Source organism: Heterodontus francisci, chromosome 8, assembly GCF_036365525.1.
Source record: "Heterodontus francisci isolate sHetFra1 chromosome 8, sHetFra1.hap1, whole genome shotgun sequence".
In the NCBI taxonomy this organism is placed as follows: Eukaryota; Metazoa; Chordata; class Chondrichthyes; order Heterodontiformes; family Heterodontidae; genus Heterodontus; species Heterodontus francisci.
This window is the reverse complement of record NC_090378.1, coordinates 68,352,455-68,374,892: the sequence shown is the minus strand read 5'-3', so window position 1 is coordinate 68,374,892 and position 22,438 is coordinate 68,352,455. Positions and strand designations below refer to the sequence as shown.

The 22,438-nt window shown below is 42.5% G+C and overlaps 1 protein-coding gene across 3 annotated transcripts in view; it reads right to left on the bottom strand.

The window, feature by feature from the left end:
* dnai4 (dynein axonemal intermediate chain 4) overlaps positions 1-22,438 on the bottom strand; it is a 209,672-nt gene that overhangs the window by 93,273 nt on the left and 93,961 nt on the right. For all 3 annotated transcript variants that reach the window (XM_068037286.1, XM_068037287.1, XM_068037288.1), the window contains exons 7-11: positions 14,056-14,223; positions 12,184-12,378; positions 8,601-8,755; positions 4,029-4,115; positions 2,380-2,531 (exon numbers count right to left, since the gene is read on the bottom strand). In XM_068037286.1, the coding sequence (XP_067893387.1) occupies positions 2,380-2,531; positions 4,029-4,115; positions 8,601-8,755; positions 12,184-12,378; positions 14,056-14,223 (757 nt within the window). The remainder of the gene's footprint in view (positions 1-2,379; positions 2,532-4,028; positions 4,116-8,600; positions 8,756-12,183; positions 12,379-14,055; positions 14,224-22,438) is intronic.

Below are 22,438 nucleotides of genomic sequence, written 5' to 3'. Positions count from 1 at the left end.
TGGAATATAATGGGGATAAGTGTGAGTTTATCCACTTTGGTAGGAGGAACGCAGGTGCAGATTATTTTTTAAATGGTGAGAGATTGGAAAGTGTTGATGTTGTTCCGAAAGTACTACCATTTTTTGTTAAATTTTGAGGAATTGTGTTTTGAGACTGAAAAAAGGATTCCATAGATGCTGGACTTTGCGTTTTTCTCTAAAAAGAGGTCATCGTAAGGTCTTTTGGACTTGGTTTGTAAACAGCCCTTACTGGAAATAACCTGTCTTCAGATAATTACCCAGCAGGCGTTTTTAGATTTAGAGATGTTTACAGAGAAGTGCCAGGTCAAGATTTATAGGATTCAGGAGGCTTGATTTGTTTTGGTTTCACTTAGGACAGTCAGATGGAGTTTTAAAAATCAACCTGAAGGATAAAATCCCAGCTAAGCCTGTTTCATCTCTTTGTAAAGCCTGACAGATTTTCCATCTCTTTAAGAAGCTCTTAGAAGCGAGCATAAAAAATAGAGAAATTGATGATGCATACCTCCTGAAAGGGCTGCCTGAAACCCCAGTTGCTGCATTTTTCCTGAGATGCTGGAAAAACCTGCTGGATAAATCCTCGACGCTGCCTCACCGAATTGCTCCAGAGGAAACTCTCAGTGACAGCTGTCTATGCGAATTTGGAACGCCAAACCAAAAAAACGGACAATGGACATCTTCCCATATCTTCTCTTTTTTCTTCAAGAATTAGCAAGTATTTGGCCAAAGTATTCTTTTTTTTTTTGGTAATAAGAGCTCTCAAGAGAAAATCTCTTTATTTTTTGATTAACCCAGTGTGCATGTGTGTATGTGTGTGTATGGGTGGGGGGAGGGGCTAAAGTAAAAGGGAACTTTCATATTTCAATCTGTGTGTTAATGCTTTGCTTTGTTACTAGTTACGTCTCGTTTTATAATAAACAAATAATTTTGTTGTTTATTAAAGAAACCTGGTTGGTGTATTGCCATAGAGGGAGTGCAGCAGATGTTCACCAGATAGATTCCTGAGATGGTGGGATTGTCCTATGAAGAGAGATGGAGGAGACTGGGCCTGCATTCTCTGGAGTTTAGAAGAATGAGAGGTGATCTCATAGAAACTTATAAAATTTGTAAAGGGATAGACAGGGTAGATGCAGAAAGGCTGTTTCCCCTGGCTGTGGGGTCTAGAACTAGGGGACACGATCTCAGAATAAAGGACAAGCCATTTAGGACTGAGATGAGGAGGAGCATCCACACAGAGGGTGGTGAATCTTTGGAATTCTCTGCCCCAGAGGATGGTGGAAGCTCAGTCACTAAGTTCAAGACAGAGATTGATAGATTTCTAGTTGCTAATGATATCAAGGGATATGGGGATAGTATAGGAATATGGCATTGTAGTAGACCATCAGCCATGATCTAGAATGGCAGAGCAGGCTCAAAGGGCTGGATGCCCTACTCCTATGTTCCTATGAATCAATAAAAAAGGCAAAGCTATTTTCAATCTAGTACTGTGTAATTATGCAGGGTTAATTCGTAACCTCATGGTAAAATCTCCTCTGGGAAAAAGTAATGACAATAAAATTGAATTTTATATTAAGTTTGAGAAATACAGACTCGAGTCCAAAACAAGAATCTTAAACTTAAACAAAGCTAATTACGTAGGTATGAGGGGAGAGTTGGCAAAGTTTCATTGGGTAAATAGACTGAAAAGTTTGATGCTAAATAAACAGTGAGAAGCATTTAAAGAAATGATTCCAAATTTTGAACAAAAAATAGTTCCATTAAAAATTAAAAACTCAGCGCGAAAGATCCATCCGTGGCTTACAAGGAAATAAAATAGATAGCAATAGATTAAATGAAAAGGCAAAGAGTAGTAGCAAGCCTGATGCTATGGAATGATATACTTGCCTTGGAGGCAGTACAGCAAAGTTTCACTAGATTGGTTCCTGGGATGAGAGGGTTGTCCTATGATGAGAGGCTGAGTAAATTGGGCTCGCTGGAGTTTAGAAGAACGACAGATGATCTCATGAAAACATACAAGATTCTGAAGGGGCTTGACAGGGTAGACACTGAATGGCTGTTTCCCCTGGCTGGGGAATCTAGAACACGGGTGCACAGTCTCTCAGGGAATCAAGAGATATGGGGAGCGGGTGGCAAAATGGAGTTGAGGCAGAAGATCAGCCATATTCAGAATGAATGCAGAGCAGGCTTGAGCGTTCATATGGACAGAGCAGGCTCGAGCAGTCATATGGTCTGCTGCTGCTCTTATTTCTTATGTTCTAATAGATGATGGCATGATTAGTTTTGATTTCAACACAGTAAGGATGCAGGGAGCAGTGCATACAAGATGGCTTCTACTGTACCATTATCATCCAATGACCTCACCTGCTGTCCAGAACGAGCCCATTATCAGCATTGCGTATGTTGTAGATTGCTACAGTTCCATCATAGTGACCCACTGCCAGCAGATTGGGGCTATCTGCAGAGAACTCTAGGGCGGTAACACCACTTTCACAGTTATAGATGCGCTCAGGCCACTAATATAAATACAGAGATAAACTTTTGAGGGTCGAAAGTAGAATTATATACATCAAGTCACATTCTTACTGAAAAGATTGTTCTTTTAATGAAATGTAAGTCAACAGAAATAACAATCAGATGTAAATGGGCCGTTGACTCACTATCACCCATTTTAGACTTAAACACACATAGTTAAGATGTACCCCACGATGTGGGACTTTAAAAGAAGAAATCTGGGACGCAAGTGCTCATTCATAAAGAGCTAAACAAATCAAAATGATTGTGGTGGTTCTTGGAAATAGTGAAAGAGGATCAATATAGGTATGCAGAGTCGCACAAGTGCTCCAAAAAAAGTAATATTTACTTGTACGATATTTGGTAGGATTTTCATACAGTAATGAATGTTAGAATTTAAATATGACAAATAAAAAACTGTTATGACTTTTTTTTGTAAACAAGACCTAAAATGGAGACTATCACTGAGTTGGGGACAAGTTTGCAGGTCGACAGGCAGTAATGTAGACAAATATATTCTCTCTGTGTACAAAGCCATTGGGAAGCTGTGAAACCGACTCTGGGGGGAAATGTATGGAGGAAGCAACAAATGTAAACGTTTAGGACCTCACCTTTCAGATGTAAAAAAACTCAAGTTTGGTTACTGTAAATCCAATGGTTGTAACACGAGAGAAATTCCTTTACATAAAACCACAGTGCCAGCTGCTAGTTCTAAATTCTAGTGAAATCTGTTAGATCCCATTGGTGAACTGGAACTTGCGTTGTCACAAGCTGCATCGCATCTTGATCGTCTAGAGAAGACAAAAACCTGACTATTTCAACCAAAGATCCTATTCCTTGTCAGAGACTTTAAGAAGCACCTTTGTGAAAGGAATATAAACACTTTGGGAACTGATTCCAGATCCATTATCTGTATGTACAGAATGTTTTACTATCTTTCTGTATCTATGTATAATCTTTCATAAATAAATTTGGTCAAGTGGTTTTAGCCATCGATCTGGTGATGTTATATCTGCCTGCAATTGTAACTGGAGAACTTGGTAGGCATCCTGCATATTTTCAGTTTATTTGTAACCCCAAAAGCATGGCAGTGAATAAAGTCACAAGTTTTAGTTCATAAGAGCCTCAGTCTGTTGCAGAAATTGGCAGCTAGAAATAAACATGAGAGCAACTGTTGGGAGCTGTCTGAACAAAAACAGCCAAAAAGGAAAATTCTGTTTTTGTCCTATCGGCACTAGTAGCAATGATAGATAGTGGACTAGTAGAAGGAGAGGATCTTATATGAGAAAGTGTGCAAAAAATAGCTCCGGGGCAGGTGTACTTTGGTTTTACACCATTAATGAGTATGCCACTGGCGGAAGCAACATTAAAAAAAAAGTGTAACAGTGATGTATGTCATTTTGAGGAAATTTTAAGCCCTAACATTCTGCATTGAGTGGCGTTCAATTAGGTTTTTAACAATTAGCTGCAAGTCCTAATTACCCCCTTTTTCAACTTACCATAGGATTTTTCAGTGACCAACAGCAAATCAATCCTCCTCTCTGTTCCTTATATCCAAATTGTCCATAACCCACTGCCAGTAGGTCCTGCAAACCAACACAACAAAATAATTTATTCTCATCATAAAATATATCAATTGTGAAGATAACCTAAAATTGTTATAAATAAGTAGTTACTGAACAACATACTTCAACACTTTTTTATTCAATGTCAGTTTAATAGAGGGTCAGGCTACTAACCTGGGGTTTGATAAAACATTGGTCAAAAAACCTCAGTATTAATACAATTGTCAGAACTCATTCTATTTCACAGTTAAAAGTACAACTCTTAGAACACGAAAACCAATTAACTAATTTTTTTATATATAAGTGAATCAAACTGCTTTTTTATATATAAGTGAATCCAATCTTTTCAGATCTGTTTGATGTATTCTCCACTATTTTGTGAAAGGCTGCATTTGCTGACAATGCAACCACTAGGTAATGCAGTACTTGCACATGTGCAAATGCAGCCTCATGCACTTTAATGTCACTGTCTGTGACATTTTGGCAGCTGCCAACAGTAAAGATGGCCCTGCTCAATATATCACAAAAACGAAAACAAATGAAACCAAAATGGCCACTTCTGGACCCCGCTCCTGCTCCGTGCAACGGGTTATTTAATGAACTTTATTGATGATTATTTCAGGACACAAACCCTAATTTTAAACCAGTGAGCATTTTAAAAAGAGATTTCTAACATTTTGGAAGTTGGAACAGATAAATCCTGAGAGCTCGTGTTCAGCATGAGAACTGCTTCTGTGTTGTAATGACAGCCAAATCAACAACTTGATCCAGCATCACTTCAATGAGCTTTGTGTTTAGACCCGAGCTCCAGGATAGCTGCATGTGCAGGATTGTGTATGCATTACAACAGAATCCGTGGCCTCGCCCCTTCTTCCGCCTCGGATGCTCGCTCCCCCACTCCCTCCCGCTCACAGTCTTCCTCCCCTCCCCTGCCTATCTTGTCACTCTCTCTCTTCCACGCTTCCCCCGTGCGGGGAAAAAATGTTGTGATTGTGGGAGGGAGCGGGAATCAGAAGCGGGAGGGAGCAGGGACCAGTACCGGGACCAGAAGTGGGAGGGAGCGCGGGGAACGGGAGCACGGGAAACAGGAGCGCGGACCAGCACCGGGGACCAGAAGCGGGAGGGAGCTGAGAAGTGAGGAGTGACGAGTGACTAAACAGCATGCATGCACGAATTAGTCGTAATCAGGTGGCAGGACTATATCTCCAACACAGAAGTCCTTGAAGCGGCCAACATCCCCAGCTTATACACACTACTGAGTCAGCGGCGCTTGAGATGGCTTGGCCATGTGAGCCGCATGGAAGATGGCAGGATCCCCAAAGACACATTGTACAGCGAGCTCGCCACTGGTATCAGACCCACCGGCCGTCCATGTCTCCGTTATAAAGACGTCTGCAAACGCGACATGAAATCGTGTGACATTGATCACAAGTCGTGGGAGTCAGTTGCCAGCATTCGCCAGAGCTGGCGGGCAGCCATAAAGACAGGGCTAAATTGTGGCGAGTCGAAGAGACTTAGTAGTTGGCAGGAAAAAAGACAGAGGCGCAAGGGGAGAGCCAACTGTGCAACAGCCTCAACAAACAAATTTCTCTGCAGCACCTGTGGAAGAGCCTGTCACTCCAGAATTGGCCTTTATAGCCACTCCAGGCGCTGCTTCACAAACCACTGACCACCTCCAGGCGCGTATCCATTGTCTCTCGAGATAAGGAGGCCCAAAAGACCGCAGCAAGCCGGGTGCTGACATAGGCTGCGCATGTGCAGCACCATACTGGCAGCAAGCGTCTGTTCTGCGCATGTGTGAAACTGGGAGTGCTCTGATGATGTCGGCAGCGGGGTGCTGCGTGTCAGGAGTCACTTTGTTTCTGAGATGCCATTTTAGTAATGCGGTCAAGCTCTGCTTTTATCTATCACCAATCACATTTGTATTAACTTTTCACTTCCTACCACTCTAGATGGTGGAGCCTGTATAGTCCTATTATTTAATTTATGGTTTCAGAGGGCAAGTAATTTACAATAACACAAATGACAAAAAATACAGAAATAATGAGAAAATAGTGTGCCACAGTGAGGTATTATGAGTGATTGAACTACTATAGCCTAGAAAGTCAACTGCACGATACCTATTTATCAAGTGTAAAACACATACTTAAGGGTCCAATCTAGCAGGTGATGCGCGTCCTTCTCGTGCCAGAAGTGCGCTGCCCATCATATTGGATTGGGCTGTTCTGTTGGTGTCCAAGCGCAAGCCAGAACAATTTAGGTAGTTCATTGTAACCTATAAATAAGGGTCCAACGCTGGTTGAAGGATCCTTTTGTGAAATTGGTCTGTCCCAGCACCTGACACTCCATGTAATAAACTCAACTCAAAGCCCAGCAGTCAGCGAGGATGCTAAAGCATACAGGTTAGCAGCTAGTTTGCCCTCTGAGGCTACTCGATAACTTCTGAGCTTTGGTTGGGCTACTTTCCGTGTTCCAGAAGTGAATTTTAAGCTCTGGGAATAACTTTGAGCTCATGCTTTGCTAACAGTTTATTCCAATCATGGGTGGTATGCTGGGATGCATTTGGGGCTGGAGGAGGAGGGGAAGCAGCAAAGAAGACAAGACAGAGAGGAGTAAATGTGAAAAGAGGGAGGGAGATGTTAATCATAGCTTAATTATGTTGTTAAAGATACAGAGGTGAAGGGCATTGTTTAATTGTGCACTTAGAGTGAATATAAAGAGAGCCTGCTGGGACATCGGGTGGAGGGGAGCAGGAGGCTGTGACATGTAATGTTGCATCTTGTGAATAAACAGACCATCAAGAAAAGGATCTGTGTCGAGCTTCATTCTTCACAATTTGGCTTGGATCCATTTAATAGGAGAGGCCACACCCACAGAGGGTCTTCAGTGAGCACTTTGCATGCCGCAACTTCACCAAGAAGCAAAGGTAGCCTTGAGGACAAGTTCATAGAGTGCATTAGAGACAGTTTCTTAGAACAACACACTCTGGAACCAACCGAGGAGCTGGCTATTTTATACCTGGTAATGTGTAATGAGACAGAATTAATAAATGACTTCATAGTAAAGGATCCTCTCGGCAAAAGTGATCAAAACATGACAAAATTTCACATTCAGTTTAAAGGTGAGAAGTTCAGGTCTGAAACTAGTGTCTTAAACTTAAATAAAGGCAATTACAAGGATATGAAGACAGAGTTGGCTAAAGTGGACAGGGAAAATAGGTTAAAAGGTAAGACAGTGGAGAAGCAGAGGCAGACATTTAAGGAGATACTTAATAACTCTCAACAAAGATATATTCCATTGAGAAAGAAAGACTCTATGAGAAGGATGCACCAACTAAGGAAGTTAAGGATGCCTCTGCCATACTGCAGGGTGAGAGAGAAGTCCAGGAGATACTCTTACAGTGGTTTCAGCAGAGAACACGAAATGACAAATGAGTCTAAGGCAGCAATGCAAGCAGGGGTTTAAAAATAGTGCCAGCACCCGCTCCGGAGTCATCTGACTCCATTTTCGGTGCCTCGAATCCTGCCCCATTGCATGATTGGCCGGGCTCTGTGCCTCCATTATTATAACTGGCCAACTGCCGCATGATTGCGGTGGACCGGCCTCACACATGACGAGTGGCAACAGCACCCATTTCTACTTCCGCTGCCTGGACCTGCGACAGGTTCACTAAATTCAGCCCATTGTGTGCAAGATGTGAAGTGTGGGGAAGTAAGGGTTTTAATAACAGTGAGGGTAAGAGGTGCAGTTTCTAAGTAAGAGGAGAAGGAGATGAAGTGAAGTGTGGTGCAGTGATTGCAGGAGAGTCAAGGAAAGCAGGGGAGAGGAGTGCTGTGAGTAGTAGAGCTACAGGTGGTTCACGTGTGAGGATAGATTAGATGAAGTGAGCAGTAGGACTCTTACCTTGGCAATTCTTCTGAGGTCATTAACTTTCTTTCGGCTTTGCAGCTAATCCTGGGAGTTAAGCTCCTTGAATTGACCTCCTCAGCTACCACATCCCACTGATGACATAGGTGTTGATTGGATGACATTTTTCCCCACACACGCCAACATCTACCACCCCAACCCCCGGGGAACAGCACCTCCCTCCTCCACTGCCTGCATGAGGGCCTCCAAAAGAGCATCAGAGAACCTCGGGAGTCCATTCTACAGATATTACAACCATTTCTCTCTTCACAAGTGCATCAACCCTTTTAAGAGTTGTTTTTAAGTGGCATTAGAGATGCCCAAATTCCCACCATTGTCCTTCTCAACAAATGGTTCCATTAAGCACAAGAGTAGAGCTGGCTGCATGGCTGATTCAATATAACAAGCCAATACCAATTTCACCTGGTCCCTGTTCCCATGTACATAGGTTGGTAAATAGCTGCTCCCTGTGACCAATTTTCTGGTGCAATCAAATTTATAGGTCATCATTTAACTCATCTATAGCATCCATTTAACACCACTGCTACATTAGTTAACGTTAGTAATGTTTTATTTTGTTGTCTCCTTAAGTTTACTCACCAAGTTGTGTTTGTTCCAGACCATGCAGCTAACATTGTGCCCCTGGGTGAGACTACAGGTAAAAGACCAGAGTGTGTGCAATCTTGGACTCATGAAATCCAACATTAGTATGCTGTCCACCAGCTCTTCCTCGTCATTAGATGTTTCATTTGGATCTAGATAATACAAGAGTTAAGTATTAGGATACAGTAGATGTGTCCTAATGAGGAAATAAAAATAAAAAAATGAATGCTGGAAATCTGAATCTTAAAGCATGCTCAAAATGCATAGAAGGTCACTCAGCAACTCAGGTGGAATCCTTCAACAAAGCAATTCTGATGAGGGATCACACATGAAACATTAACCTATTTTAAGGTGCATCATTAAGATGATTCCCAGCATTTTCTCATTTCCTTTCTTGATTGATTCTTCGGGAGCTCTACTTCTGAAGCGTATTCTTGAAATCATGTGAAGCACCATATTATGCTTTCTGATACATGCCCAATGATGACTGCTGTTTCAATTTTCTTCCAGATATTTAATTTTTATTACAACATAATTTCTTAAAGGCCAAAGGACAAATCTGTTAGTTTTCTAAGGATGTAACGAGTAAAATGGATAATGGGGAAGCAGTGGATGTAGTGCATTGGATCTTCAAATAGCATTTGATAAGACATCACACCAGAGGTTATTCCACAAAGTTAGGACTCATGGGAATGGGTGTAATATATTAGCATGGACTGAGAACACAATACAGGAACACACAAGAATTAGGATCAGGAGTAGGCCATTCGGGCCCTCAAGCTTGCTCAGCCATTCAATAAGATCATGGCTGATCTGATTGTGGCCTCAACTTCACTTTCCTACCTGCCCCCCACAACCCTCGACACCTTGTAGATCAAAAGTCTATCTCACTCAGCCTTGAATATATTCAATGAACCAGCCCCCAATGCTCTCTGGAGAAGAGAATTCCACAGACTAATGACTTTCTGAGAGACCCTCAGTCCTAAATGGGAGACCCTTAATTTTTAAACTAGTTCAAGACTGCCCCAGAAGGGGAACCATTCTCTCTGCATCCATCCTTTCAAGTCCCATCAGGATCTTACATGTTTCAATAAGATCACCTCTCAGTCTGTTAAACCCCAATGGGTATAGGCCCAACTTGCTCAATCTTTCCTCAAAAGGGGCGGCACAGTAGCGCAGTGGTTAGCACCGCAGCCTCACAGCTCCAGGGACCCGGGTTCGATTCTGGGTACTGCCTGTGTGGAGTTTGCAAGTTCTCCCTGTGTCTGCGTGGGTTTTCTCCGGGTGCTCCGGTTTCCTCCCACAAGCCAAAAGACTTGCAGGTTGTTAGGTAAATTGGCCATTATAAGTTGTCACTAGTATAGGTAGGTGGTAGGGAAATATAGGGACAGGTGGGGATGTTTGGTAGGAATATGGGATTAGTGTAGGATTAGTATAAAAATGGGTGGTTGATGGTCGGCACAGACTCGGTGGGCCGAAGGGCCTGTTTCAGTGCTGTATCTCTAATCTAAAAAAAAAACCCCTTCATCCCAGGAATCAGTCGAGTGAACTTTCTCTGAACTGCTTCTAATGCAATTATATTATTTCTTAAGTAAAGAGACCAAAACTGTACACAGTACTCCAGATGCAGTTCAACTAAGGCCCTATACAGCTGTAGCAACATTTCACTACTTTTATACTCAGTTCCCCTTGTAATAAACGACAACATTCCATTTGCCTTTCTAATCACTTGCTGTACCTGCATACTAACTTTTTGTGATTTGTGTACTAGGATACCCAGATCACGCCATACCATAGAGTTTTGCAGTCTCTCGCCATTCAAATAATATACTGCTTTTCTATTCTTCCTGCCAAAGTGGACAGGTTCACATTTTTCCGCATTATACTCCATCTGCCAAATTTCTGCCCACTCACTTAACCTATCTAAATCCTTTTGTCGACTCTTTATGTCCTTTTGACAGCTTAGTTTCCTGCCTATCTGTGTGTCATCAGCAACCATATATTCAGTCCTTTCATCCAAGTCATTGATATAGATTGTAAATAGTTGAGGCCCCAACACTGGTCCCTGTGGCACTCCACTAGTAATGGCTTGCCAACCTGAAAAAGACTCATATATTCCTACTGTCTGCTTCCTGTTAACTAACCCATTCTCCATTCATGCTAATATGTTACCCCCTACACCATGAACTCTTACTTTGTGTAGTAACCTTTGATGTGGCACCTTATCGAATGCCTTTTGGAAATCCAAGTATATAGCACATCCACAGGTTCCCCATTATCCACCTTGCTTGTTATATCCCCAAAGAAATCTAACAAATTAGTCAAACACCTTTCATAGAACAATGTTGGCTCTGCCTGATTTTCTAAACATCCTGCTATTACCTCCTTAATAATGGATTCTAGCATTTCCCTATTTCAGATTTTAAGGTAACTGGCCTATAATTTCCCACTTTTTGTCTCCTTCCTTTCTTGAATGGAAGTGTTGCATTTGCACTTTTCCAATCTGCTGGGACCTTTCCAGAATTTAGGGAATTTTGGAAGATCACAAGCAATGCATCTACTATCTCTGCAGCCACTTCTTTTAGGACCCTGGGATGCAAGCCATCAGGTCCAGGGGGCTTGTCAGCCTTTAGTTCTAATAGTCTTAGCAGTACCTTTTCCCTTGTGATTGTTTTAAGTTCCTCCCTCCCCTTTACCTCTTGATTTTCAAATATTCTTGGGATTTTTTTTGCGTCTTCGACAGTGAAGACAAACACAAAATACCAGTTCAAGGTAAAGCCTGGCTCGGGTATAAAATTAAAACTCGACCCAGGCCCGACCCAACAACAGCCAACCTGAACCCGACCCGGGTTCATTATGTGGTTCTGCGTCGGACTTTGGTAATACTCCTGTGAGCCTTATACACCTTATACCATTTTATTATGTTAAACGTGCTATATAAGTAAAGTTGTTGCTGTTGTTAAAATGTATTTGCTTTCAATAAGTCTAAGAAATATCTATGGCGATTCCTTATCTTCATGCATTCTAAAATATATGCCTGAGCTATTTTATCACCACGAAAATTTAGCCCCAATTTTAACTCTGGCCGTAACTCACTTATGCACAAAATTCTGCAATAGTTTAAGCCATATACTTTGTTTGTGCCCTGATTGCATGTCTCTGCAAACACCAGACCACTAATTCCACTGGAGCAAAATATGCTGAGGTGATTCAATAGAGGTTTTTAAATTTATAAAGGGTTTTGCAAGTGTAACAGAACCAGTGATGAGCGGTCATCAATCTGAAATTGTCATTAAGAGAGTGAAGAGAGGATAGGATCAAATTCATTATGAAAAGAGTTGTTTGAACATAGAATTCTTTGCTGCAGTGAAGATTTAAGGCAGAGACCATTGCATCTTTCAAAGGAAGACCAGATAAACATTAGAAGCACGGGATGAAACAGAGCAAGGAAACATAGCAGGATTTGGGGATTGATTTTGGATTGCTTGAGCAAAGGGTTGGCAGACATGATGAGGTAAATGGCCTCTTTTCTTGCTGTAAATTCTTACACTTTTATGGTCCTTAAACAGTTATAAATTACCAGGTAATATTGGTAGCTGTCGATAAGCGGCAAGTTTAGGCTGGAAAATATTCTCCATAATGACACGTTCCATAATGAATAAACCATGCTTTAGTTTCTCATTTTTCATGAGTTCTTCAGGGTCATGCTCTAATTCTTCAATCCCTTGGGCAGTGATGATACTTTCCGACTCCCCTGAAGTGGAGGATCGGCTTTCTGTAATTACAGCAGATTTTCATATGTCGAACCATAATTTTTAATCGTCTCAGTACACAACTGTTTTAAAGGAACCTTAAAAAAATTGAGTAGCATGATTGGCTCAGTCTCTGTCCACGATGTCTCGTGATGCACCTGCTCACTCTGCCCCTCCTCCAGGTCATTCTTAATAATCAAGAACAGGGGAATAGGCCATTACAATGCTTTCACCTTCCTAATGTGTAGGTAAGGATCCTGAAAGTAATTGCCTCCAGGCACTAACAGGACTCTGGATGGCAAAACTAGCAAAAAAAATTAGAATTGAAGGAATTGGAAAATAAAACTCTTCTGAACCTTTTCCAGACTGCTGGGGTGAGGCTCCACAGCTCTAATCGTTCCTTTCTGACTTCCCAGGCTGAGTCCTGTGAGGGCCATAAATTATGTCAGTAAATGGTCACCCACCTCATTATTTTCAGGCTAATTGGCTACAGAAAATAATGTTATAAATTCAGTAGATTAGTGATCACAACAAACTTCAAAGGTGGGCTGAGCAACAGTACCAAACTTTTATCAGTTTTGGTGAGACCAGCAGTAGAGTGGGGCAAATGTGCCAAAAAATTATGGTCCAACGCAAGTAATGACATAACTCACTTATTATTTCTAGAAACTTTTATGTATTAACAATGGTGTATGCTGTTAATGTGCATTGCTATGTCTCAAGTTTCCAGCATATCTGGGTCCAATTTCTCAATAATCTGTCCTAGATTAATGTAACGTAGTAATAATGAATTATAAAACCACAAGTTTTGCTTATTAAATTTTATATACAACAGCACAATAGGTCAGACTTAATTTCTTTCATTATAAACAACAGTGTATGAAACTTGTCTCAGACCAAAAATAATTCTTCCCTTTCTTTTGCTATTCTTTTCTCCCCAGAAATTCAACAGATAACTGAGAATGCCAGCCACTGCTTCTGCCTGATGGTGCAGGTTTTGCACAATGTGCACAGAGCTCCACTTAATGACTGCCAAAGGTTGGTTAAATGTTAATGTTATAGGAAGTTGATGAGATCATTGGCTCTGTGCTAACATTATAAAGATTCAAAATTAAGTTGAAGGGGCAGAATATCTGCTTGGGATTCCTACCGTAACTTGAGTGTAAGATTGGTAGAAAACTGGAGATATGCCAATTTCTTTAGGGTTTTCATCAATTTTATGCCAAAGCTATGGCAGACAATTGGGAGTACCTTCACAAAAAATATTGGTGGAACTCTTTAAGCTCATCTTTATACCAGACTATCGTATGTGACTACTTCTTGCTTTCCCTACAATCCAGTCAGATTGCCAATCTTAGACCCCAGTTGAACTATTTGTTTTGCACGGATGCATATCCAAAAATGATTTTCATTGACAGGGCAATGGTGTAACAGTAGCTCATAGGTTCCCTTGTCTTTGTGTGTTTTTTTAAATAACAAAATCCTAAATTTAAAAAAATGTGTTATATTATGGAAACTAAGTGGTGGGTTGCTGGGAGTGATCATAATGAAAATAACCTCACATCATGGTTCAAATGAAAACAAACTGTTCCAGATACACTGTCATCATCAGTCTGTAATTCAGTTTGCTGCTTATCCCTTTTAGAAAGTTGTTTTAAGATGATCTCTCCTTCATGGATAGTTTTCTATAACATACTCACCTAACCCTATAGAACTTAGAGCTGATAAAGTTCGAAGGACAGTTTTGTCGAAATTAATTTGTGCCTGTGCCAAATCCTTTTGCTGATTCAGTTGATCGGAGGAGCTCTCTTCGTGCAATTCCCCTTCTTTAAAACTATCATACATGTCCCATGTTGTAGCCATAACACCTAGGAAGATAAACAATCCAGCAGTAATATTTTGCCAAACTCTTATTTGCATATCTCAACTAGTTTTTCTAACTGTGGAAAGAGTTTTTGAGCTCCAGCAGAAATAATAGTGAGGTGGCGGTGGGGGTTATTTTTACTGGGTGTGGATTTTGGCAGGAGTGGGAGGGTGCAGGGTGAGCATCAAACCCACCTGACCTCATCAGTTTGAAGCCCAGATTATTTTAACTCCCTAGCCTCATTTGCATTTGACTGGTCATGTCACAGGACTAGTAACTATATGCTTAGAGGTGCAGGACCAGGCTAGTATACTTAATGAGTACTTCATATCAGTGTTCACTAAGAAAATGGAGGCTGACAAAATATCAGTTGAAGCAGAGAGAGTGGAGGCAATGGATAGGATAAAAATTGAGCGGGGTGGGGGGGGGGGGGGGCAGTACTAAAAAGCTGGCTATGCTTAGGGTAGATATATCACCTGGTCTGGATGGCTTGCATCCCAGGTTGCTAAAGGAAGTGGGAATGGAGATAGCAGGAGGGTTTACCATAATCTTCCAATCTTCCCTGGATACAGGGGATGTGCCAGAGGATTGGAGAGTGGCAAATGTGATGCCCTTATTCAAGAAATGGTGTAAGTCCTAGCAACTGCAGGCCAGTTAGTTGAATGTCAGTGGTGGGTAAGGTTTTAGAAATAATAATCAGGGAAAATATCAATGGACCCTTAGAGAGGTTTGAGTTACTTAAGGATAATTAATTAACCCAGCTTGGATTTGTAAAAGGCAGATCATGCTTGACTAATCTAATTAAATTTTTTGATGAAGTAACAGAGCAGGTTACTTCAGGGATGTGGTGGATGTTGTTTATATGCATTGAAAGCATTTGATAAGGTACCACATAAAAGGCTGGTTAACAAAATTGTGGTTCATGGAATAGGAGGGTCAGTGTCTAATTGGATTAAAAAATTGGCTCAGGGATAGAAAACAGCGAATCGTAATAAATGAGTGCTTTGCAGACTGGAGGATGGTAGACAGTGGTGTTCCCTAAGGGTCAGTGCTGGGACCACTGCTTTTTTGTAATATATAAATGACTTGGATCTTGGAATATAGAGCATAATCTCAATACTTAATGGCACAATCCTAAAGATTGTGCAGGAACAGAGGGACCTGGGGATGCATGTGCATCAATCTCTGAAGGTGGCAGGACATACTGAGAGAATGGTTAGTAAAGCATATGGGATCTTGGGTTTCATGAATAGAGGCACTGAATACAAAAGCAGGGAAGTTCTGCTGTATCTTTATTATCTGTATCTGGAGTATTGCATCCAGTTCTGGTCACCATACATCTGGAAGGATGTGAGGGTTCTTGAAAGGGTGCAGAGGAGATTTACCAGAACGGTTCCAGGGATGGGAGATTTTAGTTACAAAGTTAGGTTGGAAAAGCTGGAATGCTCTCCTTAAAACAAAGAATATTGAGGGGAGATTTAATAGAAGTGTACAGGTTATGACAGACTTAGTTAAGTTAGACAAGGAAAGACTGTTCCCATTAACAAATGGCACAAGGACTAGAGGATGCAGATTGAAAGTTTTGGGCAAAAGATGTAGGGGGAATATGAGGAAGCACTTTTTTATGTAGCGGGTGGTCATGACCTGGAACTCGCTGCCCATAAGGGTGGTGGAAGTGGAGACGATCAATGACTTCAGGAGGAGGTTGGATGGCCACCTGAGAGAAGTAGACTTGTAGGGCTATGGGGATCGAGCCAGGGAATGGAACTGACTGCAATGCTCTTTGGACAGCCGGCTTGGACCCAATGGGCCGAATGGCTTCCTTCTGTGCTGTAAATGGCTCTATGACTCTGACTCTAAGCTGACTGCACACCTAATTACATTGGGAACGGGCAGTTTGCCCATTTTATGGACTCAATTTTCAATAATACTCCAGAAGTCGATTTGAAGTGTGAATGCACAATGGCAGGTTACATTGACTTCTAGCAGATTTGTTTTGTGAACGAAGGTTGCACTCTATGAATTCAATGCAGATGGTGAGGCTGGTGGTTAATCTGACTATTACTTGTATCCTTTCGTACATGTCAAAAAAATCACATATTTACCCAGGTTGACAACTTCAAGCTGCACTGTCCCGAAGATACTTTTCGAAGAGGATTGTCCTTGTAAGGAAACACCATCATGTGCTTCATCCCTCCTAAGCACCAGCACACCAGCACAGAGATTCATTAGATTGTGATTTAGAAGGGTCTGCAGTTGCTGAACCAACCAGGACAAGTGAGCTGGAGCAGATAGTGGTGCCAAGGAATGCCCAGGACACAAGGTGCTAGATCATCATCCCCCAGCTCTTCTGTCCAAGAAAGAGATGCTGACCTGAGGAATAAGCCTTGAAAGAAAAACTACATTGACCTCGCCAAAATAATAGGAACAGGCTGGTAAGTAGATTTTTTTAGATTTAGATTTAGCGATGCAGCACTGAAACAGGCCCTTCGGCCCACTGAGTCTGTGCCGACCATTAACCATCCATTTATACTAATCCTACACTAATCCCATATTCCTACCACATCCTCACCTGTCCCTATATTCCCCTGCCACCTACCTATACTAGGGGAAATTTTATAATGGCCAATTTACCTATCAACCTGCAAGTCTTTTGGCTGTGGGAGGAAACCGGAGCACCCGGAGGAAACCCACGCAGACACAGGGAGAACTTGCAAACTCCACACAGGCAGTACCACAAATTGAACCCGGGTCGCTGGAGCTGTGAGGCTGCGGTGCTAACCACTGCGCCACTGTGCCGCCCTAACTTAGAGATACTTAGCCTATTTTAGCTGTACTTTGCCCAATTTTTTGATCCAGTTGGGTCTTCATGACAAAAAATACTGCTTCCACAGTCATTTAATGGTACTATCTCACAAATTATCCATGTTATTGAATTCAGTATCACAACTTGCCATGGCTGGAATTCCCTTTTATAACCTATAAGTCATTAAGCATTAAGACTAAATGTGGTATTGAGGTCAAGTAGGGCTACAACTGGATCAAGGGAGGAGGATGAGGAGGGGTAGGATGAGCAAGAAGAAGGGAGGTGGGAAGAGGGGATAGGCAAGGGTAGAGAAGGAAGAAGAATGGAGAGAAAATTGAGACATTGGGAGGGGGAGAAAGAATGCTCTACATTCTCCTTGCTGCTCAACAAACTGTCAGGGCTTGGTACTAGTGAACCAGCGTGCCCTTGGTGGATTTCTTCAGCGGGGGTTCTGGATTAAGAAAAAGTTGGGCCAACATACTCCTAGTGAAGAATTTAGAGAAAAAAAAACTTGCATTTATACAGCACCTTCAACATTTTCAAAGGTCCCAAGGCACTTCACAGGAATGCTAGCAGAAAAACTTGATACTCAGCCACATAAGGAGATTTAGGACAAATGACTTCAAGCTTAGTGGAAGGGACAGTTTGTAAGGAGTGTTCTTAGGTTTGGGGAGTGGGGGGAAAGAGGTGGACAGGTTTAGGCAAGGAGATCCAGAGCTCAGGGCCTAGATAGCTGAAGGCATGGTCACCAATAATGGGTCAAAGGAAATTGGGGATGCACAATAGGCCAGTGATTCTTTGGAAGTGAAGCACTTAAAGGCATCCTGAGGATGTGAAAAGGTATTCTATAAATTGTGCCACACCACATTTATATAAATGCTTAGAACATAGATTTCTAAACTAGGACTTATATAGGGGATCCCAGGGCAAGCACAAGATCATCAGATTTCTGTCTAATTGTTGTCGGAAGCCAGATCACTATACTGTGGTGTCAGGAAAAGATCTTCCAACAGGGCACTGAGTGTGCGATCTTCATGGTCGGAAGCTAGAACCAATGCAGACCACCTATGCAAATATCACCAAGAGCTTTTTTTCATTCATTCATGGGATGTGGGCGTCACTGGTTAGGCCAGCATTTATTGCCCATCCCTAATTGCCCTTGAGAAGGTGGTGGTGAATTGCAGCAGTCCTTGGGGTGTAGGTACACCCACAGTTCTGTTAGGAAGGGAGTTCCAGAACTTTGACCCAGCAACAGTGAAGGTACGGCGTTATTGTTCCAAATCAGGATGGTGTGTGGCTTGGAGGGGAACTTGCAGGTAGTGGTGTTCCCATGCATCTGCTGCCCTTGTCCTTTTAGATGATAGAGGTCGCAGGTTTGGAAGGTGCCGTTGAAGGAGACTTGGTGAGTTTCTGCAGTACATCTTGTAGATGGTACACACAGTTGCCACAGTGCATTGGTGGTGAAGGGAGTGAATGTTGAAGGTGGTGGATGGGCTGCGAAACAAACGGCTGGTTTGTCCTGGATGGTATTGTGCTTCTTGAGTGTTGTTGGAGCTGCACTCATCCAGGCAAGTGGAAGTATTCCATCACACTCCTGACTTGTGCCTTGTAGATGGCGGACAGGCATTGGGGAGTCAGGAAATGAGTTACTCACCATAGAATTCCCAGGCTCTGACCTGCTCTTGTAGCCACAGTATTTATGTAGCTGATCTAGTTCAGTTTCTGGTCAATGGTAACCCTCAGGATGTTGATAGCTGTAAGAGGTTGTAGAGGGGGGTGGGGGGGGGGGGGGGGGGTGGTCAGGCAATTTCAATACAGATGCTAAATTCCAGCTATAGTGGGTGTTGGTAATGATAGACAGTGGGAGTATAGGAGACTGGGAGATGCTTTGGCCTTGGTGAAGTGAAGCTTCTGAGGTGAATATCAATAGGAGGCTTGTGAGCAAGTCAGCAAGCAAGGGATGTCACAGATGCATGAGGGGATAGTCTGATGGCTGAAAATTTACAATAACAAAGAAGCTTTCTAATAATAGTTCTAGAATGCAACAATAATGGAAACTAGCACGCAAACGTCATGCTGCCTGCTAGCTTAAATGATGGTAGGGTGCAGTCAGCGCAAAGTGCATCATTGAGTGGCTGCATACCTGAGCAGGGGATGCAAAATCATTAGAGGAAAGCATGAGTTTAAGCTTGCGCCATACTTAAAGTTATCTCACACCTCATAAAGGGGAGGTGCATTTTGGCTGGAACAGGTGCTGGAAATCATTCTAAAAGTGATTTTGACATGGGAAAGACAAAAAAACGGCTCAACGAGGCACAGAATGAGCTCTAAGATTATTCGCTACTGCACTGGAGGCCTTGGTGCAGGAGGTAGAGAGGAGAGATGTCATATATCTGCAGGAGGGCAGGAGGCCCTCCGGACAAACTTTGCGAAGGCACTGGAACCAGATAGTCAATGCCCGGATTCTAGCCCCGAGAACCTGGATGCAGTGCCAAAATAAGTTCAATGACCTCACATGAGTGATCAATGTCAAAGAATGTATCTTTAAATTACATATCCCACCAACTGCACTATTAGACTCACACTGCTCAATGCACCACAAGCCCATCACACATCCACCAACAATCCCAATCAATTACGACTCATAACTAATATTCATAGATTCACCTCCCCTCACACACTAAGCATTTCTGCAAGACTCACACTCACATCTTACAGCTTCCAAACACTGCCAGCTAGTCAACCATGACAGCCACATCACCCAAATACATTGCACCACACTTACTGGTACACTTCCCTCTCTCTTGCAGGTCAGGGTGGTGCATAACCAAAGGCAGCAGCACCTAACAAGTGACATCTTTACCTCCATGGAGGAGACAGTGCTCGCCATCCCTGGAACGACCATTACTAAGGCCATGGCCAGTGGCGGGGCTGATACCATCAAAGATGAAGTTATGCTAATTATCCTCTTCATATTCCAATTTGACTCATCCACAATCTCTTCCGATTTACAATCTGCAGACAGAGTGAGCGTGCACAGTTTGCTTTCTCCCCCTCGCCTCACACAACTCTACCCTTGTGCCTTTCTCCTTTCATATACTCAAGAACTGCAACATGGCCAGGCAGTGGTAGAACAGCAGGAAGACAGTGATGAAGAAGGAACATGGTCACTTGCTCTCGCAGCCACCGTCTCAGATACTGACACTGCGGGCTGAATTTTCAAATAGCTGCAGAGGTAGGACCGGAGGCGACGGGCCATAGGCCGCCCTGTGGAGGGGTTCTTCCTTCACAATGGCAGTCTGGCAGCTGTAGCTATTTTTATTTTCAAAACTTTAAAAAATGCTGAGAGGGAACATCTATCTTGAGACGCCATGTGATTGATAGCAAGGAGGATAGCTGTGGGCTACAGGAAGATATCGATGGACTGGTCAGGTGGGCAGAAAAGTGGCAAATGGAATTCAACCCACAGAACTGTGAGGTGATGCATTTGGGGAGGTCAAACAAGGCAAATGAATACACGATTAATGGGAGAATACTGAGAGGTGTAGAGGAAGTGAGGGACCTTGGAGTTAATGTCCACAGATCCCTGAAGGTAGCAGGACAGGTCGATAAGGTGGTTAGGAAGGCATATGGAATCCTTTCCTTTATTAGCCGAGGTATAGAATACAAGAGCAGGGAGGTTATGTTGGAACTGTATAAATCATTGGTTAGGCCACAACTTGCGTACCGTGTGCAGTTCTGGTCACCTCATTCCAGAAAGGATGTAATTGCACTAGATAGGGTACAGAGGAGATTTATGAGGATGTTAGGAACGTAGGAGCAGGAGTCGGCGATTCAGCCAATCGAGCCTGCTCCGTCATTCAATACGATCATGGCCGATCATCCACTTCAATGCCTTTTTCCCACACTACCCCCATATCCCTTTATGTCATTCGTGTTTAGAAATCTGTCAATCTCTACTTTAAACATACTCAATGACTGAGCTTCCATAGTCCTCTGGGGTAGAGAATTCCAAAGATTCACAACCCTCTGAGTAAAGAAATTTCTCCTCATGTTGGTCCTAAATGGCTTTCCCCTTACTTTGAAATTGTATCCCCTGGTTCTAGGCTCCCCAACTAGGGGAAACATCTTAACTGCATCTACCCTGTCTATCCTTTTTTTAAGTATTTTGTAGGTTTCAATGAGATCACCTCTCATTCTTTGAAACTCTAGAGAATACAGGCCCGTTTTCCCCAATCTCTCTTCGTAGGACGGTCCCGCCATCCCAGGCACAAGTCTGGTGAACCTTCGTTGCACTCCCTCTATGGCAATAATATCCTTCCTAAGGTAAGGGGACCAAAACTGCACACAGTACTTCAGATGCAGTCTAACCAAGGTTCTATACAATTGAAGCAAGACTTTGCTACTCCTGTACTCAAATCCTCTTGCAATAAAGGCTAACATACCATTAGCCTTCTTAACTGCCTGCTGCATCTGCATGTTAGCTTTCAGTAACTTATTGATGAGGCCACCCAGGTCCCTTTGTACATCTACACTTTTTAATCTCGTACCATTTAAGAAATACTCTGCACCTCTATTCCTCCTACCAAAATGGATAACCTCACGTTTTTCCACATTATATTCCATCTGCCATGTTCTTGCCCACTCACTAAGTCTGTCCAAATCCCCTTGAAGCTGCTTTGCATCTCCCTCACAACACACATTCCCAACTAGTTTTGTGTCATCTGCAAACTTGGAAATATTACATTTGGTCCCCACATCCAAATCATTGATATATATTGTGAACAGCGGGGGCCCAAGTATTGATCCTTGCGGTCCCCCACTAGTCACAGCCTGCCAATGTAAGAATGACTCATTTATTCCTACTCTCTGTTTTCTGCCTGTTAACCAATCCTTAATCCATGCCAGTATATTACCTCCTACCCCATGTGCTTTAATTTTGCTAACCAACCTCCTGTGGGGGACTTTATCAAAAGCCTTCTGAAAATCCAAATACGCTACGTCCACTGACTTCCCTTTCTCAATTCTGTTAGTAACATCCTCAAAAAAAACTCCAACGGGTTCGTCAATATGATTTCCCATTCATAAATCCATGTTGACTATGCCCAATCAGATCATTATTACCCAAGTGTCCATTTATCACATTCTTTAGCATAGATTCTAACATTTTCCCTACTACTGATGTAAGGCTAACAGGTCTGTAGTTCCCTGTTTTCTTTCTCCCTCCCTTCTTAAATAGTGGGGTGACATTTGCTACCTTCCAATCTGTAGGAATCATTCCAGAATCTATAGAATTTTGGAAGATGATCACCAATGCACCCACTATCTCCATAGCCACCTCTTTCAACACTCTGGGATATAGAATATCAGGTCCTGGGGACCTTAAGCCCCATTAATTTCTCCAATACAGCCT